A 26,871-nucleotide genomic window follows, 5' to 3' on the forward strand; every position below is an offset into this window, starting at 1 on the left:
GCCAAGCTATGGAACTAGGCTAGGTGTCTGTCAATGGATGAATGGATAAAGAAAATATGGCATACACACAAAGAAAAATGAAATTATGCCATTTGCAGGAAATTGGATGGGACTTAAGACCATCATGTGAAGCAAAATAAGCTAAGCACTAGAAAGTCAAAGATTTTATGTTTTCTCTCATACGAAGAAGCTAGAGAGGAAAAAGGAAATGAAAGGTGAGGGAGATCAGTAGAGTAGAGCAGAGGAAAGGAACGAGGGTGAGGAGAGAAAGGAGAGAAAGGAGAAATACCTAAGAATGATATTGGCCATATTTATATTATTGTATTGTGTGCATGTATGAATGTATAACAATGAATCCCACTATTATGTACCATTATAATGCACCAATAAAAATACAGAAAAAGAAAACGGGGTCAGTAAACATTTTACAACCAAAGATTTGCTGATATATTCCTTTTCCTGTAGAAAGAATGTCTGTAACGCATCAGATTTTCATATATCTGTGCCCCCACAAAAGGTTAAAGCATTGCTACTATCATGGATTTGGGGGATCTGCTTTATGGCCATCGTCAAACTCTGTGGCAGTTAAATGTCACAGTACAGTAGGCATTTAGCTCAAGTAACAGCATTAACTACTGGAGGATATTCCTGAGAAAACTTGGGGTTCTGTGTAGGGCGTGGGAGTCAGAGTGAAAGAATTCCAGTAGAAGTTCTACTACTAACTTGGTGGCTGAAGTTTGCAAATCGCCTCCTCTCTCTGGGCTGCAGATTACACATCTCAAAAGTTAAGGAGTTGCACTAAATCTGTGGTTTCACACCTGACCAGTGATCCCTTGTAAAACTCGGGATCACGGACCCCAGCCACCAACAATTGACTCACTTGGAGTGAGCACACTGGAATTTGACTATTATTTATTTATCCATTTATTTGCTTATTTTTGTACTGGAGATCAAGTCCAGGGATACTTTACTACTAAGCTATATCCTTAGCCTTTTTGCTTTTTATTTTGAGGCAGACTCATGCTAAATTGCCCAGCTAGCCTCAAACTCTCAACTCTCCTAAGCAGCTAGGATTACAGGCATGATCCACCATGCCTGGCTTAGAATCTGGACTAAAGCTTCTCTAGACATTCTGTTATCTCCTAGGTGTGGAAACTATCGTGGCAGACACTCTAGGGTTACATCTAGCATTAAATTTTTGAATTTCCATTAAACTTTCCATTAATATTTGCTATTAATATTAGCTACTAATACTAATATTTCAAAACTAATATTTTAAAAATTTGGATCATCATGAATGGTTATTAGAATTAATATATCATGGTACCCTTTTAAAAACATAAGTGATTGATAACCACATGAAAAATATTTATTTAGAGGATTTATCATAGCACAAGGAAATTACTATCACATATATAACATATGTATAGCATATATATTGTGTGTATGTGTGTAAGCATGTATAAACTATACTTGATTTTGCTTGATTCTTGACCATCAGTGAGTTTGGTAAAAGATGAGAGAGAGTGACCTCAGGTCATTGAAGCAACAAAAAGCAAGAGGAATAAAAGTATATTGCAGGCCAGCCACTTTAAAATACATGATTGCATTCAATCCTTGTAACAGACAACCTGTGTTCATTTTCTTTCTCCTAGTCTTATAACCATGAGCAAGTCATTTAATTCTGTCTAGGCCTTTTGTTTCCTCTTCAGCAGAATGGAAATTAAAAATACCTATCTCATGGAATTGCAGTGAGAATTAATGGACATAATACCTGGGAAACACTTATCAGGGTGCTTATCACATGATGAATACTTAAATAATTAATAGGTAATAGAATGATAAATAACTGTGATGTTGGCTGTGAGATCTTACTACTCAATGTTTGCTCTGTGGCCAGAAACATCAGTATTACCTGGCAGCTCACCAGAAATTGATCATTTTGGACCCTACCCCAGACACCTACATCAGAAGCTGCATTTCACAAGATCCCTGTGTGATTCATGTGCACATATATATTTGAGTAGCACTGAGACAGTAAAACAACTTGAGACCCAGTGACTTGACAGAATGTATACCACTACTAAGCCAAGGTACTGAGAGCACACCCAAATCAGAAAATCCTAAGGTCGCCATCTCTCTCTCATCCTCTTTGGGCTTCTATGACCAGACAGTATTCAGGCTTCCGAAATCCACTGTGATGTTTTTTCCCTAGTCTAAGCTGTAACTGAAATGCTTTGTGAAACACATTTTCATGTCTACCACAGTAACAAGAGCATCATAATTTTGTTTAATTTTTCACATTTTTAATTATTCAGCTGTTTTATTTGTCACCATTTAGGGAATTATTACAAAACTTATGTCTAAAATGCTTCTGATTAATGCACACTTAGGCAGCTAAACAGATGTAGAATGGGTTGACTGCTTTGATAAAATTAAACATTGATGAAACATATATTTGCACAGCAATAATGATGACGGCATTTGTATAAATAATAACAGATCTATTACCCTAATCATCTAGGAGAAAAAAATGATGAGACAGTGACAGAATTACCAAATATGTCTGGCTTACTAAGCGGATCATTTTCAAGTGCATTTTTTTGCATGTGAATAAAATTATGATAATTTATAGCATCTACAACCACATTAAAATGAAAGTAGTATAATTAGGCAAAAAAAAATATCATGTGGATGATACCAGAAGCATATTTCCAGGACATGTTAAATTTCCAGAGCTTCTGTATACATAATGGAAGGTACAGGTTTTTCATACAGCCTTCCCCAGTACCATAGTTTAATTTTATAAAAGATGTGTCCCAAGATCAAAGTTTTAAGTATTCTAAAATACTTATTAATATTTAATTTCTCCTCACACATTTTAGCATCTCTAAAATTGAAAAGTGTTCGTCTTCCAATTGATGACATGTCACAATTGCTGGGCAACATTTATTTTTTTCATTCTTGCAACCAAGGGGATCTTGGATTCAATTAAACAGGGGATTAGGATGCCTAGTAAACTTAATCCTCATCCACGAGATACATCACAGCAAGGGAAACAGGTGGGGCAGGAGGAGATATCATCCTCCCACCAGAATTCAAGCAAGAGGGGGAGGTAGGTAAATAGGAAGTAATGAGATTAAATAAGAAAAGAAACCACAATATGAAAAGAATTTAGCATAAGAATAGGAAAGGGGAATGGGAAATAAAAACTAAAGGAGTGGAAAAGAAGGATGAGATGGACAGTGTATCCTGTGGTAGACATTCAGCTTGACATTCTTTTTTTCGTTATGCACCCTGGTCAGTTCAGGTCCTAGAGAGTGGGGTGGGGGACATGTTTTCAGCACTTTGGGGAAGGTATTTTCCCCTCCTTAGCCCACATGAATAGCTGCAGAGCCAACCACACACATACACTCCCTGAAGATTCTACTCTCCTCTATCTCCTACCTTTTATCCATCTAAAACCACCAGGAGAGGCTGAAGTGATTGTTAAAACTTGTGTTTGTTCTTTCAGGTGATATCAAGATTATCGAACAAATCCACAGTCTCACAGGTATGGCTTTTGCTAAAGAGCGCAATATTTATCTATAATTGGGAGGATGTCAGACATATCTTCCTTTCCCTTCAGGGTTTTATACATTTACTTTTTACTTTCCCTAATCTACTTCCCAATAAGAGATGTGGTAACTGACTTTTTTGAGAAGAAAGTGTAAAGAGGTATTTAAACTCATCTCTCTGTGGAAATGATTTATACTGTTAGGAAGTTGTTTATTATCAACATCTAACAGGAGTAATGAATATTGAGGTATTGATTTTTATAAGTCCTTTCCTTTCATTTAAAATTGGCAGTCAAGTTTTTCTTGTAAGTATTTATAACATTAAAAATCTGGTTCAGAAATGGTCTGTAAATCGGGGTGTTGTTTTTTTTTTAATATATTTGAACAGTCCCAATTTTAAATACCCTCCACTTGCATGGAAAACTTTTGAAACGGCAATTTGTCTGATTTATTAGCTAGACGTTCATTACCAATAACCTTAGGATAGCGTCTTTGTCAGATTTTTCACCACTGTGACCAAAAGACCTGACAAGAATAATTTTAAGGAGGAAAAGTTTATTTTGGGACTCACGGTTTCAGAGGTCTTAGTCCATAAATAATTGGCTCCATTCCTTGGGACCCAAGGTGAGGCAGAGAGAGCAACATGGCAGAAGGGTGTGGTAGAGAAAGCAGGTCAGGACACATCCTTAAAAAAACAAACAGAGATTGACTCTTCAGGAACAAATTATGTACCCCTAAGCCATGCCCCCAGTGACCTATCTTCTCAAACCACACCCTACCTGCCTTCAGTTATCACTCAGTTAATCACTACTAGGGGATCAACTCACTGATTGGGTTAAGATTCTTAGAACCCAACCATGTCACCTCTAAACCTTCTTGCATTGTCTGACACGTGAGCTTTTGGGGGGGCATCTCATATCTAAACCATAACAGACTGGAAGCCTACAGATAGCAACTTTTCTTGCTTTGTGTCTTCCTTGAAGCAGAAACCAATAACTTTAATACACACACATACAAACACACACACACATACACACAACACACAAATAGATCTAATTACACATTTATTTTAGTCAGTTTTGGTCACTGTGACCAATATACCCAATAAGAACAACTTAGAAGGAGAAAAACTTATTTTGCTTCCCAGAAGTTCAACTCATGGTTGGCTGACCCCATTGCTCTGGGCCCAAGGTAAGGAAGAATATTGTAGCAGAAGGGCTTGGTGGAAGAAAATTGCTTAGTTCATGACAGCCAAGAAGCACAGACAGCTCTATTCACCATGGACAAAATATAAACCTCAAAGACACACCCCCTGTGTTCTGCTTCCCTCAGTCACACCCTACCTGCCTGGAGTTGCCACCCATTAATTCACTAACAATCTACTGATGAGGTTACAGATCTCATATTCTAATTATTTTACCTGTGAACATTCTCCATTGTCTCACACATGATCTTTCAGGGGACACTTTATCTACAAACAATAACATTCTGCCCTTGGCCTTTGAATAGCCCAAAAGCTCATGCCCATCTCACAATGCAAAATATATTTAGTCCATTTTCAAGATTTACCATAGTCTTCAAGAGTTCCATCATTGCCCAAAAATTCAAGTACAAAATATCATCCGAGACTCAAGGCAGACTCCTGACTGTGAGCCACTATAAAGATCAAAAGCAAGTTACATATATACAATAATAATGGCACAGAGTAAACATTTCCAAATGTTTAAAATAGGGGCATGGAAAGAAGGGATGAAACCAAAGGAAAACCAGAATTCAGCTGGGCAAATAAGTCCTATAGCTCCACATCCAGCATCTGAGGCACATTACATCATGATTGTTCCCTCTAAAAGGCTTGTGTACCTCTGCCCTGTGACCTTGCTGGTTGTAGCTCATATGGCCTCTCTCTCGGATTGCTTTCTGCAGATTTCCTCTGCAGATGTTCTAAATCTCTAGCATCTCTTAATCTTGGGAGTCTCCACCACAGCTTTGACTTCCTTCTCACATCTTCATGTATTGCCCTCTCAGGGGCTGCCTACAGGGATTCTGACCCTGATGCACTTTGTCTGGCCTCCCAAGTCCTCCTCTGAAATCTTGGTAAAAGCTTCCATGAAGCCCCAACTCTAGAATCCTGCATTCCTATAGAACCAGCACCATAGAAATGACACAAAGTACTGCTGCCATATCAAGCAGTTATAAGCCTTGAACAGCTGCAACAACCTGAATACCTGGGCAGCTGAGCACAGTGAAATAACATTGTAGGTCCCCCTGTATAAGCAGGGTGCTTCCATGATCTCTTCTCAAAGGGATTTTCACTCTTACAGTCTTGAACCTGTAATGGATATGGTTTTACCAATTCCTGAGATACCCTCAAGCCATATTTTATATTGCATCTTTATAAAGTACTTTGTGGCTACAATCTCTTTCACAACCACACCTCTTTTGGCCCCACTTTGACACACACTTTTCTGGCCAAATTGAAAGTTTTAAAAGTCTTTCCTTTCTGTTTTCTGTTTCTGATTATGAACATAAACTCAGCTAAAACCTGCCAGCAATATGCCACTATGTAAATGCTGTGCTGCCTCAAAATGTCCCCCACCAAATTAATTTGTCCATCACCTTTAAATTCAGCCTGACAGAAAATCTCAGAATCTTGACAAAATGTAGACAACTCTTTTTTTTTTCAGAATATAACACAGATGGCCTCTAGTCCATTGCAAATAAATCCTCCTTCTCCTCTTAAACCTTATAAGCCCAGTCTTTACTGTCTACAGTCCTATTGGCCTTCTTGAGCTCCCACCAGAATCACCCATTAAGCTCTGATTACAACATTCTAGGCTTCCCCAGCCTGCATCTCCAAACTTTTTAAAAATTCCTACACAAACCAGTTCTAAATGCTTCCAAAACCCTTAGGTTAGTCTCAAAAACAACCCACTCCCAGGTACCAATTTCTGTTTTACTCTTCTTTGTGTCACAATAACCATCGTGCCCAATAAAAACAACTTAGAGGAGGAAAAGTTTATTTTGACTCAAGGTTTCAAAAGTTAGGCCGTGGTTGGCTGACTCCATAGCTCTGAACCCAAGATGAAGGATATCATGGCAGAAGGGTTTGGCAGAGGAAAGATCCTCAACTCATGACAATTAGAAATTAGAGAGAGAGAGAGTAGAGAAAGTGTTTTGCTCACCAGAGACAAAATATAAACCCCAAAGGAACATCCCCAGTGGCCTGCTTCTTCCTATCATACCCTACCTACCTACAGTCATCATCTGTTAATCCATTCAAATTATTAATCCACTGATTAGGTTACAGCTTTCATAATCTGATCCTTTCACCTCCTAATATTTCTGCATTGTCTCACACATGAGTTTTCAAGGGACTCATATCTAAACCATAGCAATATGACAAAGACATTGATAATTTAATGATGGTGGGGTGGGGGACAAACAGTTTACTTTTAATATTACATCAGAAAACTTGTTAAAAGCTCTTAAAGCCTCTCATTGCTTTCAACCACACTTCTCTTTGAAACTAGTTATCTCTTTCATCTCTACAAAATCCCTCATCAAAAAACAAAATGGTCTTTCGGTTTCAACTCTTCTCACCAGACAGCTTTTCCTCACAATAGCACAAACTTTCACCCAGACCTTTTAAAGTCTCTCCTACACGTTGAGAATTTTGGCATTTTTTTTTTCAAGTGGATTTCTCACCCTTTTGTAGATTTGCAAAGATCAGGAACCCTTCCAGTAATACAACAGACTTAACTTTCAAAAGTAAATTCTGGATAATTTAGGCTGATGTTCATTGCAATGTTAAAAATCACCAGAAGAGCCGGGCTCAGTGGTACATGTCTGTAATCCCAGCGGCTCGGGAGGCCAGGACAGGAGGATCAGGAGTTCAAAGCTGGCCTCAGCAAAAGTGAGGCATTAAGCAACTCAGTGAGACCCTGTCTCCAAATAAAATACAAAATAGGGCTGGGAATGTGGCTCAGTGGTCAAGTACCCCTGAGGACAATCCCCTGTACGAGGAAAAAAAAATCACCAGAAGAACAAGTGGTTTAAAAACAATAGATGTTTATTTCTGTCGATTGGAAAGTGCAGAAAAGAAATATAGCTACTCTAGTGTGCTCATAGGGTCCCTAGATTTCTTCCTTCTGCTTCATCCGCCTCAATATATGGCTGTCTTTTTCAAGATATCCTTATTCTCTAAGATGACTGCTGAATATCCATCTATTTTATCAATATATGAGACTGGAAATCAAAGAAATATGAAAGAATGGAATAGAAACTCCCCTATTCTATTAGTCTTTCTGAAAGTTCCTCAGAACCTAGTTGCTTATATGCCATCATCCCTAAATGTGACCCTTATGGCCAAACCAACCAGCAGGGGAAGCTGGGAAAAGGCTATCTTTGGGCAGGGTGCATTGCTAATAGTTATGTTAATAGATACGAGGGAAAATTTCACGGAAATAAATAACCAGCACCTGCCCTGATATAAATACTTTTTTCACCTTCTTCATGATCATCATCATGGCATGGACTAGTGTTTATTCAGCTTTTTCTTTGTACATTGCTCTGTGCTTAATTTCTATTATTTGATATCTACTATTTTCCTCACACTATTCCTAATTTACAAGTGAAGAAACAGATTTTTAGTAATCATATTTCCCAAGAATAACAACTCACTTATAACTAGAAAAGACTTCTAGAACTCTTTGACTAAACTCTCTGCATTCAACCTCAAGACTTTGTTCTGCTTCCTCTCTAATCAAGAAAGATTTGTCTGGGCTGGGGTTGTAGCTCTGCGGTAGAGCACTTGCTTAGCATGTGTGAGGCACTGGGTTCGATCCTCAGCCCCATATCAACATACATAAATAAAATAAAGGTATTATGCCATCTACAACTGAAAGTATTTAAAAAGGAAGAAAGGTTTGTCTAGTCATTTCTAAGTTTAAAGTGGCTATTCCAGCGAAATGTCATGAACCAAGTTTGAGAGTTCTTTAGCAATGAGTATAAAAACCTCATTGCTTATATGAAAGTATTTGCTAGAAAGAGAATAAGGGATAAATCAAATGAGGAGGAAGAGATCCAGGGCTGAGTTTTAAAGCAGTGTGTAACAGGTGAATCCAGCTACATCAGGGAAGCAAGTATTTTTATGTAGATGACCTGAGAAAAGTAACTGGTTCTCCTGCATAGAAGCTAATAATAATAGAGCTGGGTGTCTAATCCAGTTATTATCAATCTAATAAACTTCAGTCCTGTCTACAGTGGTGGTAGGTAGGATAATTCATTCTTGGTGTAAGCAATGTCTGATGCCTTGATTGCAAGACTCAGTTTCTGAGCAACTTCTCCAAGGCACCAACTCTCCTTAACAACATGGAAGTATGAAATTTAAGGAAATTTGTAGAAGTACAGATATTTTCCAGGTCATTAGTCAGATGATTGTATTAGAGCCATGAAGACTTGAAACAAAGGGATGATGAAATTGTCAGTATAAATACAAATAGTTTCTAATTAGAGAATTATTCAGTGTGTTTCATTTCTTTGTTAAGTTTGCCCTGTTGTGTCTTTAGCTGGGTAAGCTAAATTTTCAATTCCACCATGCTAGTACACAAATGTTCTCCTATAATTCTGTGTGGTTCCAATTTTTGTTAGAACAGAGTTTTTAAAACTGTGAAAAACAAACAAATGAAAGCAACACCAAGACTATCCAAGAAAGAACATATGCCTTTACCATCAATTAAAATAATTGTATCTAGTTGGAAATGGGACTCTAGGAATACCATTCCATTGAGAAATTTTGAGCCATTTAGATTAAAATAACAAAAAAAAAAAAAAATTCATGAGTAAACCAGTCATTTGTAGCTATATCCTAAACTGAATGACCTACCTGTGAGTCACAATCGTTTGCTGTGTCTGTCATTACAACTATTTTAGATATAGAAAAATTCGAACACCCCAATGAACAAACTGTCCACTGAAGTCATAACTATAACAGCTCATGAGATTTAAATAATAATCTTAGGGATTTTCAGATTTTAATCTTATTTTCATTAGAAATATTTGCAAGCATGTGTAAGTGATGATATCTTCAAAAGAAACTGAGACACATAAAAATGAATTGACCTTTTAGAATGAACTGCCTTCTGAACATGCCCAGTTGGGGTCAGAGCAAGAAACTAGTATAAAAACCTAAAAACTAGTATAAAAACCTAAATTAGTGGCTCTGTTCAGAGTTACTAACCTAATTGTAATAAATAGTCACTATTTTATATTATATATATATATATATATATATATATATATATATATATATATATATATAAACTAGGAAAGCAGAGGGGGCAAACCTAGAGTTCAGAAGTGGAGATATATATATATATATATATATATATATATATATAAAACTAGTCACTATAATAATAATGACTCTTTTCAGGTTAGTTTTCACTGCCATCTCTGCCCTACATCTCCACCAACACCTCAGTTGTCTTTTTCCATCTTCTCTCATTATTATTCTTAGCCTACAAGTTTGAATGACCCTAGTCAAGAGTCTAGTGATCCTAGGATGAATTTTGGCAAGACTAATCTTCCTTCTTTCCTCAAGGACTTTCAAGCGAGCAGATCTGGCAGTCTGTTCCATTTCTTGTTCACAACTACGAGAATAAAGAGAACAGGAAATAGAATAGCTGAGGACACTTCTGATTTTTTTTTCTCTCCATGTGACCCCAAATAGCCAAGGTTTTTATTCTCAAGGAAAATATAAATCTGATGGTTGAACACCATGTAAAGTTCCACTAAAGACCTTGTAATTTGAAATAACAAAGCCAAAAACCTCCATTAAAATAAAATTTAAAAATCTTTATTCCTAACAGCATGTCCTCACATACTATTACAAGTGAGTAGAGGATTAAAATCTAGGTGCAGATAAAATTCACTTTTCACACATCTCCCCACCAGGACAGTTTAAGAGACCAAGCAAAGTTTGGGGGGAGCTAAAACCAGGAAAGCAGAGGAGGGGGCAAACCTGGAGCTCAGAAGTGGGGAGAACTTTTTAACACCTGAAATAAATTCTAGGAAACTTTGCAAAGACTTCAGTTTTAATGAGTAGTACCCCACTCCCGAAGAGATTTGACTTTGTTCAATGAGGCCTACAGCATGAATGATATGCCTCTTAAGAAGTCTTTGCCATCTGTTCTGATCTACTTTATCCTCCAATTCAGTCAGAGCCCAAGGGAAATGGCAGCATCAACAAGAGACTCCCATCCATTGTGGAAGATGAGGAAGAGGAAGAGGAGGGGGAGGAAGAGGAGACAGCCTCCCTCTCTCCCATCTACACCAGGGGATCCTCCTCTTCACGCAGCAAGAAGATTGGAAGCAATAAAAGCTATCTAGGCCTAAGCTTAAAGCAGCTGGCCTCGGGAACTGTGCCATTTCATTCACCTATAAGAGTCTCCAGTTCAAATTCGCCCAAATCCAAGCAAGAGACTGACCCCCTTAACCATGGTAAAAGGAAAGAGAAGAACTTGAAATTGCAGCTTTCCCCTTTGAATAGTGCTGGACCCCCAGACCTCAGTCCAAGGTAAGAGTTCATATCATATAACTCTTTTCCCTGCAAAAGTGGCCGCCTTTAATAAAGATTAGTAGATTACTCAGCCATTGGGGCCTTTCTACTACATAGAAATTCTTAAGCATCCCTGAGCTTTGTGTGTGATTTTTTGAAGTGTAAGCACAGACATGTGTAGGGTGTGAGAAGAACTAGTTTTAGGAATATTCTCAAAAGGATCCATTGAATGGTCAGCCTTCCTCTCTACTCCCTTTAGATTCATTGAACTCTATGAGGTTCAACGTATATTTCTACGTTGTGATTTCATGATTATAAATTTATAATGAAAATAAAAGTCCATCAATGTTATCTCCTTAATGCCTGATTTTACCAAAAGTTTCATGGGACAACAAGTTGAAATTATGAGGAAAATGAATTTTTATTTTTCATACTGTTTACAAATAAATTACTGTGGATAGCTGGAGCTTAGTTTTATTTCTAGTCTCTTCAGTGGGTAACATAGCTTCATTGTTAGTTAAAAGTAAAATCACTTTGGAATTAACCAAAAGTGATTGAGAAGGTGAAAATTCCTGACTTGGAAAATGTCAAAGGGGGCAGGCAGGCTATGATATATAAAAGGAATAGCAATCATCAAAACTTCCTAAGAGCTGAATAATTCAGAGAAGCAAGGAAAAAGTATTGACAGCTTTCGATGTATTGTGCTAGGTAATTTCATGTTCACTGTTGCACTTAGTCTTTTTGAACTCTTATAAAGTAGTACGTATTATCTCCACTGTAAAATTGCAAGAACTACAACTCAAAATTTAAATATTTTCCCCGAGATCTCAAAGATACACAGTTTTACAAACTGGGTTCAAATTCTGTTTTACTACTAATAAACAAAGTGACCTTTCTGACATACTATACATTTATTGATTCACTTAAGGAATACATTTTAACCATTAAGAGAGACTATTAAGAAAAATATAAGCAAAGCAGGGTTAGTAAAAAGTAAGTGGACATTAAGTTTTTGGAATTCAATTGGAGATAGTGATTTAAAAACATTACTCAATTCTTCTCCTTTCTAAATTTTTACTGAAATGAAAAATAGTAAATTTTAAACAGAGAATGTATCAGACCTGGAAAAGAAAGATTTATGTATTATATGAGGCTATATTTATAAAAATAATATATGCTCTACTATAAAGAGAACAGGTTTTGAGACATTATGCTACAACTTTTAAAGTAATGGTAAATTACAAGTGATTTTTATTTTCTGATTTTAACTCTCGGAGTTTTGCTCAAGTTAGAGTGAAGACATCATCAAACTTATTTTCTGTGATGCTATAATTATTAAGTTAGAATATTTTCTGCTGGACAGAGTATTGATTTAAGATAAATTGAGATGAAAGAATTTTTGTGCATATTTTTTAATCTGAGTTTTGATTCTGAATCTGACTTTTGAATCTGAGAGTAAATAAAATAATAAACTCCACAATATTGATGTCCAATGTAAGTAAATGTGAGATAAAATCTTGAACCACATATGTAATTTTAAATTTTTTGTGGCCGAATTTTTAAAAGTGAAAAAAAAACCACACAAGTGAGATTATATTTTTAAATATTCTATTGATACAATATATCCCAAATATTATCATTTCAAATGTGTGCTATATAAAAACTATTAACAAAATAATTTTCATTCCTTTTTTTAAACTAATTCTTCACACCCAGTGTGCATTTTATACTTAATATAAAGTGTGTACTAGAAGCACTTCAGTTATTCTAGTCGTATAAGGCAAATGGCTACCATATTAGAACAGACCCACAGTATTTAGAATTTAGAAATTTAGTATAAAAATCCTTTAAGTCTTTTAAAAATACTGGAACTCATGCACATCAATGCGTAACATTTCTCTTTATTTTAAATAGAATTGTTGATGGAATTGAAGATGGAAATAGTAGTGAAGAAAGTCAGACTTTTGACTTTGGTTCTGAACGAATCAGGCCGGAGTCCAGAATTTCTCCTCCTCTTGGGGGTAAGCTCTTTATTTACTCTTCTCTGAAGGAGTGATAGTTCTTTTTAACTTTCAATGTTTGGCATTGGCTTTGGGGTAAAATCACTAGTCTCAAATTTTTGCTGCTCAAAAGATGGTACCCATGAAGTCCTATTATAAATTCAAACTAATTCGCAAAAACATTATTTAGAAGAAATGCTATCTTGGTTGCGCACTGTAGGTACATTGGCATATTAGCCAATTTATCTGGCTAGAGGTTAGGTACTTGCAATTTGTCAGAATGATGTAAGCAAGTTGGAAATGATAGAGAAATTTTAAAAACACCTCTAATGATGATGATTGAATGCAAACATACTCCAACCCAACCCCTTTCTTTCTTTCTTTTTCTTTCCCTTCCTTCCTTCCTTCTTTCCTTTCTTCCTTCTTCTCCCTCCCTCTCTCCCTCCACCTCCCCCTCTATCTTGAGTTAATTGCCCATAGAAAAGAATGGGCAGAATGAATGAAGGCCAGAAATGACAAATAAATCTAAAAGAGATTCACTTGTATTTGACACAGAGAGACCAATGAACAATGTTAAATTCACATAGGTAACTCGAAACAATGACCAGCAAACTACCAGATGCAAAAACAGCAATCCCCTGCCTATCTTCTTCTCCTCTTTCCACCAAATTTTAGATGCTTATATTAGGATCTCCTACTAATTAGCAAATCTTTTTATGGACAAAGCCAAGCCCAAGAAAGACATTTAAATATACCTTTTGGAGTGGAGATACCTCTGCTAGAATACCAGTTATTTCATCTCTATCCACAATCCTCAGCACTCATCACCTTCTGGGGAAACAGAAAGACTTCTTGGAGTGGGGGGAAAGATGCAGGAGAAGGAATACAATCTTGATTCACTAATTCAATTTAATTTCATATGTTGATTATTACTCTGCTTGGGGTAATGGTCAAAGAAATACTATTTATGTGAAACTGATGTACATATTATGAAAGCCAATGATGGGTCTCAACTACAAGGTTTTTGTTTTGTTTTGTTTTGGTTTTTCCCCTTCTTCTTTTTGTTTGTTTGGCTTACCTGGAGATAATGCCCAGAACCTCATCATGTTTATCCGCCTATTTCTGGTTTCACTACCTCTTCATTTCCCACATTCCTTCTATCCACCCCATAAGCCTTGCCTACACGCATCCATTCAAGCAACACATTTTCTTTATTATATCCCTAAATATCTCTTAATTCTGCGTGGACTTTCTACCCTAACATCACCATCTTTTCTTGGTCACATCCACCTCTTGCCTATATTGCTACCAAGTCTTCTAATCTCACACTGTTTCTCATACAGATTAAAGTTCTTAAAAATACAAATTTATTTATTTATAAGTACTCTACTCTGATGCTTAACACCCTACAATGATTTCCTATTGTCTTTAGTATGAAATCCAAACCTACTATACATATTTTTAACTGTTTCTTTTCCCTGCAAGATTCTAAGCTCCATGAGAGTCAATTATATTTTCTTTATTCATAGATATCTCCTATAAAGGCATTTAGGTTTGTTGCATATGACCTGTAATCATTTATTATCTCTGCAAAACAAACTCTTTGTTATTTTGCGTCAGACTGTTTTGAGTGATATCTCAAGAGCTCATTCTGTATGTGTCTCTTTTCAGACCCAGAGATTGGAGCTGCTGTTCTCTTCATCAAAGCAGAAGAGACCAAACAGCAGATAAACAAACTCAACAGTGAGGTATGGAACTCTTTGTTGGTCATGCTGGAGCAATAAGAGGAAATATAAATCCTAGTTAGCAGCAGAAGCAGTATAAGATAGCAGTTATAAATTCGTGCTCCTGTGTTAACCCATCATGGTGAATCTCTACTTAGATCCATATGAGCTCTGTGACCTTTGACAAGTCCCTTACCCTTTCTCAAGCTCCATTTTCTCATGTGTAAGAAGAGGAAAATAATAGTGCTACCTTTTGGTCCATTGTGAAATTAAATGAAGCAATCTAAGTAAATCATTTAGCATAAAATAAGCATTAAATATATGACAACTATTATAATTGCTATAAATATAGTATTTAATTGCAATTGCAATTTTTGTGTCTATTTTTAATGAGTTAAAGCAAGATCATTATGTCATGAGCAGTTATTATCGACTCAGTCTCAGGTACAGTTAGATTCAAATCTATTTTATTAATGCTCATCATACTTCAAACACACATCTTAATTCCAAGTCCTGAGTCTACACCCAAAGGTCCCAGACGCTCACCTATATCTTAAGTCCCGGTCACTGTAACTTGATTGGGGCCAGAGGAGTCAGGTGCAGGGGGGACAACAGCGATAGAGATCTCAGTCTCTCTATTTGGGTCTGGTTAGTCCTGTCACCCCCCAGAAGTCTGGGCTTTTAAGTCCTAGTTCAGTTGTGCTTGCAGCTGATAAATGGTTGAGGTCTGGGATATATACTCCAGGTGTAGACTGTTATGACTCTTACATCTCTAACTTAAGTCTAAGTTCTGCAGTTGAAGTTTTGCAGTTCACATTACATCATGGGTGCATTGCTTATAGTCTTTTATCCAACACACACACACACACACACACACACCCATACACACACACACACACACACACACACACACTAATTAATATAATCAACAGTCAATAATCTTATAATATTTCTGGTACTCATATCACATTAGCTTACAGGAGAATGCTTATACCACCAATTATCGGTGATGAGTTCTGCTTCCTCAAATGTTGAAGTCTGAACATAGAGAAGTGCCAAGGCAAGCATAGAAAGCAGGTTTTATTTAACACAGGTAGTAACACAGACTTCTCCCCAGAGGGAGAAGGGAGCCATAGCTGATATTCTGATATCCCAAATAGTGACAGCATCCTGCCCCTTTTATACATTTTAGACTTTCTTTGTTCTCCTGCCCTCTTCCCCCTTATCTTTAACCTTCCTGCCTACCTGACTAGGCCCAAGAGATGCCAGTGGTATGGCCAAAAGGTGAGAAGCAGATTGGCAGGGGGAAGAGCCAAATGGAGTGATCCAGGCAGGAAGCAGCCCAGGAGGCATTAATTAACAACTCCCTGTCTGCAATCTTTTGGGAGGGATAGTATAAGCAGGTAACCTCAGTAATCAAGGTGCTTAGCAGACATTAACATTCCAGTCTCCCAGGGTGGTCTCCAACTTCCTGGACCCAAATAGGCCTCCATTTTCTCCATCCCACCCAATCACCTATCTACATTAATCCTCTGTCTTTAATTTTGGCTTCACCACTTCAGATCAATCACATGATCTAAATTCTGTTCTTATCTCTGACAGGTATTTGCTGTGTAACCTTGAGCACTTTAACTCTCTGGATCACTGTCTATCCATGTAAAATCAAGTAATTGTTTAAGCAACTTTATTAAAGTATATGTATATATCAGAAGATTCACCCATTTTCAGTTATAATTCAATTATTTTTAGCAACTTATATTGAGTGATTTAACCATCACTCTAAGTCAGTTGTAGAATATGTCATCTCTCTCCAATAATCTCTCTCAAACAAATTGATATTTAATCCCTATTCCCGTGTCCAGCCCTAGATGGCCATTTAAATGGTTTCTATTTTGATTATTTTTTTTTCCTTTTCTGCCCATCTTATATATAGAAAGAAACAGGATGTTCCTTGATTATTGCCTTCATTTGAATTTCTTCCCCCAACCGATAAACTAAAACAAATTCTGAGACACTTTGGATGCAAGTAACTATTTGAGAGGTGATCTAGGAAGTGTAGTAGAAAAACAGAAGACAGAAAATATTTTGAAGGCAAAATATGAGGTTCTGTTAATGAGATAGTTAAACTGCAGACGATGGGGACCCAATCCTTCTGGGGACCTCTGAGAGATTGTAGGACAACTCAAAATTGTTCCACAAAGAAGCAGAGTTATGTAGTCCTCACTGCAGAGGAGACTAGAAAAATTCCTCAGGAGGAAGATGCAGAAGCACCTTCAAGGAGACCTTGGAAAGGACATGTGGGCACATACGGTGTAATAGAATTCCCCTTCAAAGGCTAAAGCTGTATGAAGACAGCTTGGGGGAAAATGGAACCATGTGATGGTCTAGATAAGATTTTTAAAAACATGAAATTCATATTATGACAATTAACTCCCAATTATCTGTATTAATGGAAGACTGGGTAGCTTGTTATAAAATCCTAAGTTTTCTTTTAAACCTGTATTTCTTCAGCATAGTGAAGATTTATGTTTAGCTGCCATCTCTGCTCCCACACTTAATGTCTCTGGAAGTGAGATTGTTGCTAACAAGAAATAAGAAAGCCAAAGGGCAGACTAACAAGACAGAAAGGCAAACTTGGAGATCCGCTAACTGGATTGAAAGTTCTCAAAGCATAAGGACTTGGCCAGACACTGTTTCACCCAAACAACCTCTCATTAGAAATACGTCAAAAACACAAGAAAGCAAACTGACTGTACATTAACTTTCTATTGAACAGTTTCTCGCAGATATTGCTCCCAGCTGAAACCATCCATTAATATCTGAATTCTTTCCTCTCACATATAAGAGCATTTTATGATTTTATCAGTTAATTAACCTATTTCTGAGCTCAAAAATTAGAGTTAGTGATTCTTCGGTAGGGAAATGCTCATATCTTCACCTCTTAATGTAGATAATTGTTCTAAGTTAGATCTATAGATCTACACACTGTATTATTTTCCTTTGACAACATAGATCATTGGTAGATCTAATAAAACAGATAACCTACTGAAAATATTTCCACAGTGTGATTATGTAATCATGATTGCTTTTCTAGTGAGATGACATAAATATTTTTATCCTGTCATACACAGAAATAAAAAGGTCAAGATAAAATACCAATGGTCCAGTTATCCTTCCATAAAGAATTAATTTCTCTTTCACGTGAAATATCTAATTTCCTCATGTTTGAAACATAAGCAGAAAAATCTTATCCGTTGCACATAATGTTTACAATCTTGATCCTTTGAGTAGTACAAAATGAAAGTACAACTTGGCTTCAAACTATAAAAGTACCCCTCTTCTAACCTGCTGTTTGTGTTTTCCTTACAATTTTGTTTATGTAGAAAAAAAATCTTTAAGTCCAAGCCTCATTTTCCATTTTGCCTATTTCCTAGTACTCATATGTGTGATAAGTAGATTGCTCGATTTAATTGTTTATTCTATTCATTGGTTAGTATCAAGCAAGAAAATGTACGGGATATACTGCATGAAAATAACTCTACCACCAAAAGGGCAACCCCAATATAATATATGTGGGGCATTGGGTGAGGTCTGAGAGCACTGCAGAATTCCTATTCCGATGTTTGTTCTCCAATTTAAGGTAAAAAGAAGTTTCTCTGATGTATAGATTTCATAATCATAATTGCATAGCAAACATAGAACAGGAACAATATTGGTCAAAACCCTACATTCACAGAACAGTAAAGAGCGTTTAAAAGATGTAGGGCAGCAACTACTATTAGCATGCTTTGGACAGCATTGTTCTTGCTTTACAGTGGAGTAAGAGTGTGACTCGGAGGAAATTCTTTGAAAATAACAACAAAAAGTCACTGTGGGAGTGATGGGTTGTATAAATCAAATGCTCCATTTCTGAAAAGGTTTGTAGGTAAGGGTTAGAATGTGCTCTCATTTCTGAAATCTGGCCGACCCAGAAAGACATTGTGGCAACATCTACCAAGGGAAACTGCTCTGGCACAGCAGGCATAAGGTACAAAACATACTTTGGAGGGGAAAAAAAAAAAGAGACATCGTTTTGGAGGGAGACAGATGTGTAGATCTTTATTCTGTGACTTTGACAGGTGTTTGCCTTTCCTAAGTTTATATTTTTCTACTGTTAACTGGTAATAAAACCTGCAGTAGGGTGGATGGGGTGGCACACACCTGTAATCTTAGCAACTTAGAACATTTGGGGGAATATGATCATCTTAATAATAATGTCTTCTGATTCATGAACATGGTATTTTTTTTCTCATTTGCTCAGATCTTTTTAATTTCTTCCAGAAGTATTTTGTAATTTTTAGTGCACAACTTTACAGCTCTTTGTTTAAATTTATTCCTTAATATTCTAGAATTTTTGATGCTATTGTAAATGGAAATGTATTCTTAATTTCATTTTTGGATAATGCTCATTGGTGGCATACAGAGATATAATTGATTAGGGCATGATTAGCTTGTATCCAGTGGTTTGGTTAGGACTTTTCTTTATAAAATGCTGTCACCTGAAAACAGAGATGGTTTCTTCCCAATTTTATTGCCTTTTCCTATCTAATTGCTTTGGTTAAACTATCAGTACAATGCCGTACAGAAATGAAGAGACATTCTTTCTTGTTCCTTATCTTAGATAGCAATCTTTTAATCTTTCACCATTGAATGTGATATTAGCTGTTATATTTTCATAAATGACATCAAGTTGAAGAAATTCACTTGTACTCCTAGTTCATTGACTTATGAAATTTTGTCAAGTTGCTCTTTCTGTATCTGTTGAGATGATAATGTGGCTTTTGTACCTTAGAGATATGGTTTATTCACATTAATTGCCTTTTGAAGGATAGATCAATCAGCCTGAGATAAATCCCACTAGTCATTATATATAATCTTTTTATATATTACATGTAATCTTTGTATATGACTGCATTCTATTAGTATTCTGTTGAATACTTTTTCATGTATGCTTATGAAAGACATCTGTCTATAATTTTATTGTGATTTCTGTTTGGTTTTAATATCAGAGTAAAACCAATCATATAGAATGAATTCCAAATTATTTTCTCCTCTTCTATAATTTGAAAGAGTTTGGGAAGCATTGTTAATTCTTCTTAAATGTTTGGTGTAATTCACCTACAAAACCATCTGTTCCTAGACTCTTCTTTTTGGAAAGCTTTTTTAAATTACTAATTTGATCACTTTTTATAGGTCTATTTAGATTTTCAATTTCTTCTTATGTGAGTTTTGGTAGTTTGTACTTTTGTTGTAATTTATCTTATTCATCTTTTTTTTTTAATGTGACAGAGGAATGCATTACAATTCTTTACACATATAGAGCACAATTTTTCATATCTCTGGTTGTATACAAAGTATATTCACACCAATTCATGTCTTATTCATCTTATTACCAAACTTCTTAGTATACCGTGTTTGTAGCATTTCTTATCCTTGTCAGTTCTGCAAGGCTGATAGTAACAGCTACACTTTTAATTGTTTCAATAATTTGAGTTTTATTTTGGTCTTGGTCATTCTTTAGATAAAGCTTTGCCAATTTTACCAATATTTTCTAAAACAAATTTTAATCTTGATTTTCTGTTCTAGTCCTATGATATCCTTTCTTTTGTTTCCTTTGAATTTAGTTTGCTCTTCTTTTCCCGGTGCTTTAAATTGACAACTGGGTTGTCAGTTTTACGCCTTTCTTTCTTTTTATTCAATAAAGTTTAGAGCTACAAATCTCTTTCTAAGCACTCTGTTGTGTTATGCTTCAGTTTCATTCCTCTCAAATTATTTTCTCATTTTCCCTGTGATGTCATCTTTAAATTACTGATTATTTAATAATGTGGTTATTAATGTCCACTTTTGGCATCAACTTTGAGCAAAATCAAATAGGAGGAAAAAAATTTCCTTTTGGGTGTTAGGGTAGATATTACTAGTGTCTACTGGTACTCAGTTTTTCATTTCTTCTGGTGTACAGAGAAGAAATTTTACATTTTCTTGCCCCTTGAAATTCTTTGTGCCCATGGAATTAATTCCGGTTAATTAAATATGAAAAGAAATGATGCATATATCTTTAAAGTCAAACAATTCTCTATTTGCTCTTAAAATAGAACATTCTAGTTGGTAGAGCCTTCATTTTCCTTCTTGAGACATGAGTGATTTTAAACATTAAATTGATATAATAACAAAAGTCCAATTAACTATCATCCATATTTAGCAAATAATAACATATCACCTGCTTCAGATGTTATATTTTTAAAAAATTAAAATTTTAATATATTTAAAGGCTCTTCTTTCCTGTTTCATGAAGTGATAGAACTCAAGAAAGAAGAGAATTATTTTCAAAGAAGTAAAAATGAAAAGATTTCTAGAAATTAAGACTAAATTAGAAGCAACATAAGAACAAATAAACAATGCCTTGTGGAAAAATAGAGAGTGAAAGGAAGAAAATTTAAAGCATCTAGTCTAAATGAGTTGTTTTTTTTTTTCTTTAAGAATTTGAGGAACAGTAACAAATATTGAAGATAAACAAAGAAGTTTTAACATACAAAAAAAAATAGAAGTTTCTCTGAAGAAGAAATTCAAATTAAGGGAAGAAAATGAACATTTAAATTATGATACCATATAATTCCATATGATTCCATATAAAACTATATAATGAATTAGATGTTCTAGTGCAATTACAAGACTTTAGTAAAAGAAAAAAATCATCTGGTCATTAAGTTAAGAAATGTCTTACGGAGGACTTACAAGGGAAAAACCACACTATCATTAGACTGAGGCTGTCATTCTTTTAAGAAGATGAAGTAGCATGTAAAATATATAAGATGCTGAAGAAAATGTTAAAGACTTTCTAGCCAGCACAAATTGACCATCAAGAAGCAAACTTTTACCAGTGTGCAAGAATTCAGGGAATATTGTTCCCACAAGCATTTCCAAAAGAGTAAGAACAAGATTTCATAAACCAAAATGACTTGAAAGACATTGTCATAAGGATAAGATCATTTGCCTTGAATATGTCCTCCTTTATGGGACCAAGTCTAAATGGGAGTTCAAGGGAAGAGAGCATAAGTTGTCAAGGGCCAAATATTCTGATAATATATAGCAGAACCCTTTAAAAAAAACGTCAGAGAGAATATATCAAAATATTTTAACTATGTTCTGTAATCATAATTTGTTATGATTTCCTACTATTAATATACTGAGATTTTTTGTATGTATAATAGGGACTAAAGCAAATGAATCAGTAGGGGATATTCTAATTCCATCATCTTCTATACCTCAATAACCAGAATTCACATTGTGGAAGAAAGAAGACACAAATGAAATATTGACGCATTATGAGCCAAGGCAGTATCATATACATGCCTGTATCTCCATGTTCCTTCAACAGAAAGGGGTAAAAATTAATGAACAATCAAATAACTAAATATTTCTAGTGCCTAGCCTATGGTTTTAAAAGAAGCCTACACTCTTTGGGTGAATGGCCATCTCCTTTTCTGGGGCGTGAAATATATACATGATGAGTCTGGGACACCTCAGTATTCCAGACGGCAAGAAAACTGTCACAAACCCTATGACCATGATGTTGTAAGAATTCAGGAGCTACTACGAAGAGTCTCCCACTTGAATAATTTAGGATTAAGGAAGAATGAGAATACCATAGACTAAAGCACATAAAATATGCTGAATTTTATGAATTTGTCATAATTTTTAAAAAAAACAACTAATTGGTCAATTTTTTGAGAATTGGACAGGGAACCTATTTTATTTACAACTGTTTTTTATGAAGGGGGGGGGGTCAAGCATTTTTTTTCTCCTTCTTTTCCTTGTATTAACTGGGGAAGCCAGATAACCTATGAGGAAAAACCATCTCTTTATACTATTAGTTCAGCTACATGAAATTATCAAATTAGATAGAATTAGAATATCCCACTTAGCAGTTCCTAATGAATTAATGGATCAAGGGAATGCCCATCACTGCATGCTAACATAACAGTAAGAAAGGCAACCGAATCTATGTGCTTCCTAAAAGAACTCAATTCCACCTATGGACTTGCCAAAGGAATCGAAAAAGAAGCCGGTCAAACTAAACTTGAAACTTCAAAGACAGTACATGGGGAGTTAACCAAAGGACCTAGTACCAGGAGAATGGGGAAGTAGATTGCACAGTATTTGTTGAACTCACAGAAGCAGAGGATAGAGCAGTGGTTTCCAAGTCCTGGAGAAGGGTGAAGATTGAGGAGGTGTTATCAAAGGATACAAAGTTTCAGTTAAACAGGACAAACTCAGGAGATGCATTGTACAATAGGATGATTATAATTAATAACAAGTGCATTGTATATTGAAAATTCCCGAGAGAAGATTTTAAATTTATTCACCACAAAGAAATGGGAAATAATTGATATGTTAATTGGCTTAAAGTAATAATTCCATGATGTATACATCTATTAAAACATCATTTTAAATGCATCATAAGTATATGTGGCTTTTGTCAATTAAAAAAATAAAAATTCAAAAATTCAGAAAAGAGAATAGGAACTAATGATCTCACCCTGCAGAACATGGTCCAGAAGTGTTGGCATTAATTGGAAGAAATGCAGAATCCCATACCTCACCTCAAATTTACTGAATCTGAATATATATATTGTCAGTATTCCCTAGATGATTTCTATGTAAATTAAAGTTTGACAAATACTATCAAACATTCTGAAAGGAGACAGATTTGTTTGGTGTTTCTTGATAGCCATGAGGATCTCCTAGACAGATAACAATTCAGATACTAATCAAACTTTGCCATAGAAACCAGAAAAACAGATGTGGAAAGCAATCAAAGTGATAAATAATAGATTACCATAGTACAGCTGAAATAATAAAGTTTGGTCCAAAGACCTGAGCTTGCAGAAATTCCAGGAAATGATTGAAGCAATCACTTTGAAGACTACAATTGGTCACTTTATATTGATAATACTAGACTTATCATTCTTCTATCATCATAATTTAAAAGCTTTCAGCTGCACCTGCAATAGTAAAACCCTGGGGACTATTCCTAAGTGACATAGGACTAGATATTCCAACCTCGCAACATTCTAGTATCTTCAGCTGTAGACAAAAATTTACAACTTTTGTTAGTAACGAGATTGAGATCCTCATTTGGAGGAAATGTATGCAAGTGCCAAGTTTGATTATTATTTTAGCTTACAGATAAAGACTGTCACTTGTGTTTGAATGCTTTGTGAAGCAAAAGACACAAGGATGAAATTATGCCGATCATCTTTTTTGTTTTGCCTGCTTCTGGAGTTTGATTGAACTTGTCTGAATCTCATGATAAATATGCAGCAAACAAAGGATTAAATGAAAGACCATTTAATTACCTGAATCAGAGCTTGTAAAAATGTATATGGGTTTGTAGCAGGATTGGTGTAATTAGCACCCCTGAATTTAGGAAAATTGTGTCTAGCAGGAAAATGTGTACACGTTTGGCAAAAATTGAGTGACAGGTCAAGAACTCTCCAAGCTAAGAAGATTATGTCAACAGATGCATTCCCATCTGCTCACTGGATGCATAAAAATGGAAATCACATTTTTTTCTCAGTCTACCAACTGAAGTTTCAGATATACTCAGATTCCATGGATCATACCATACTAATAGCCAAGACTGGCAAAGAGAAAACATACATATGAATAATTATTTTTATGTGAAACAAAAGGTATTGTAAAAGATTTGTTTTTCTGGTTCTCACCATAATTAAGAACTCTGTTCCCAAAAGGTCCAATCTAAGGATACAGAACAATAAATCTGTGTTGGAACCAAGAAACACAATATAACTGAAAAAATGGCTCTGTATGATGTTTTGAGGAAAACAGGTTACCAGTACCACAGATGAATTCCTTAAGTCACGTAAAAACATAATGTTTTTAAATGTCCTGTTTAAGTGATTGGGACTTCCATGAGACACTGGCATCATATGAGACATTTTTACCTAATAGAGGTTTAGCGATCTTTACTTCTGCATACAGTGTTATTAGGAGAGATTGGTGAAATTCAGTTGAAATAACAAAAAACTCTATTAAGAAATTCACCATGCAGTTTTTACTATTCATCATAATATTTGTATATCAACTAAAATGTATTGAATACTTAATAGGTGGCAGTGTTTGTGCAGGGGCTTGAGCTACTATATAGAACATTACCTGCCCTCCCCACTCCAACCCCCACAATTATATTTATTTAGTTTTGATCAACACCAGAAAGCACATCCTCACATATCCTTTTTAGAGAATCCTCAGTCTATCTGACTGCAATTACTAAACTTGCATTGAAAATAGAAAATCTTTTGCAACATTTTTCAATGGCTCCAGTTAGTGCTGTCACTACTTGACACTACAAAGGTCCATGCATGACAATACTGAAAATTAAAGATTCTTCCAGTATTATTATGTAGAAGTGCTCATAGAAATGGATTATCTCCCATGCTGAGGCAGAGAAAGAGTTATATAGATGGCTGTAGTTTTCATTTTCTTTGGACTAAATATTTTCCATATTGGTATTCCCTCCCATGCAGAAATTCTCACCAAAGTTGAGTGACTATATTGCATTATCAAATTATAACCTCCTGGAATTCCGACATGATACCAGTTATATGGGGACTAAAGTTTTTAACATCCATTAAAAGATTTAATCCTCACAACAAAGCTCTTCTGGAAACAGGATGCAGAAGACAGTGAGAAGTTATATTACACCAGTGGAACTAATCCAACATGAGAGGAGTGAACCGGATATTCTGGAAATGTAGGCAACAATCAATGACTATTTCTCAAACCAACAGAAGTTCCGATGAATCCTGGATGTGACAGAAATAGAAAATTTGGGGTAGTTAGTGATCTCCTTCTTAAGTGAATGAAAAGGTTCCAGTGGTGTCTTTTCATGGCCATAGACAAGTCCATTGTAATATGGGTGTTTCTACTCTTGACAGGTGGTGGTGCTCATCAAAAGGCAGCTTTCCCTCGGGATATTTAGGGTAAAAATCATGAAATAAGCTTTAAAAATTGAAGGTGATATGAACACCCAAAGAAAATTTCAAAATGGCAGGCATTGCTTTCATTTTTGCATTGCCCTCAAACCTACTGAATACCTAATGATTATATGGCTGACACATCATCCTGGGAGAACAGTGAAGGGAAGAATCTTTAGATGCCTCAACGTTTTGGATAGAAAACTGAGCCACGTGGAAGCACAGATGGTGTTTTCATCACTTCTTCTTCCTAACAGTTGGGACTCTGGAAAGGGTAGAAAAATCTTGCATGTGAACAATTGGCTATGCAGATGGTGATGGTGGACTGGTTTGGCCAACAGTTTAAATTCCATATCAATGGATTCTTACCCACAGAAGAATAAAGAGGAAGAGAGGAAGCAGAAGAGAAAATGGATTAAGAAAACATAACAATACTCAAGTAAGAGACGAAATGCGTATTATGTTTTCTTTATCCACTAAGTAGAAATAATCCAAAGGCCACATCAAAAATAGTCATCCAGAGAGGCAACCAGGGATGCAAAAAGTTTGCCAACTTTCAATTGATAAATAAGTCTGAATAACTTAATTGAATTTACTTCTTGGCATTCACGATGTAGTTATGATGTTTAGGGATAATTAAATGGAGGAAATTTCCCAGAGAATTCAACTACCCATGGAAATCAAGTTTATGCTAGGACATTGACAAAACAGTAAGATTAGTGAAGTCTCATAGAAGTCTTGACCAATAGAGACCCATTGCTATAATTATAAAGGGAACACAGTAAGAGACATTCTTACAGTGGACATGTCACCTACTTTTAGAAACTTGGGGATATTCAAGACTTTACATTAGAAAAATTGTATGTAGAAACATTAACAGTCATATAAAAAACCTATTTTAATATAAAAATATAAAACAGGAATGAAGAGGGATAAATACACATTTTTTCATTACAATTTTGTACCAGGCAGCTTTCCCTCAGGATAGTTAGGGTA

General features: G+C 35.6%; 1 protein-coding gene across 1 annotated transcript in view; it reads left to right on the forward strand.

Annotated features, from left to right (window-relative positions):
- Kcnh8 (potassium voltage-gated channel subfamily H member 8) overlaps nt 1-26,871 on the forward strand; it is a 334,315-nt gene that overhangs the window by 302,174 nt on the left and 5,270 nt on the right. Inside the window, exons 12-15 of the mRNA XM_026395926.2 lie at nt 3,515-3,553; nt 10,775-11,133; nt 13,030-13,136; nt 14,787-14,863. Of these exons, the coding sequence (XP_026251711.1) occupies nt 3,515-3,553; nt 10,775-11,133; nt 13,030-13,136; nt 14,787-14,863 (582 nt within the window). The remainder of the gene's footprint in view (nt 1-3,514; nt 3,554-10,774; nt 11,134-13,029; nt 13,137-14,786; nt 14,864-26,871) is intronic.

The sequence above is a fragment of the Urocitellus parryii genome, chromosome 3 (genome assembly GCF_045843805.1).
Source record: "Urocitellus parryii isolate mUroPar1 chromosome 3, mUroPar1.hap1, whole genome shotgun sequence".
NCBI classification, from domain to species: domain Eukaryota; kingdom Metazoa; phylum Chordata; class Mammalia; order Rodentia; family Sciuridae; genus Urocitellus; species Urocitellus parryii.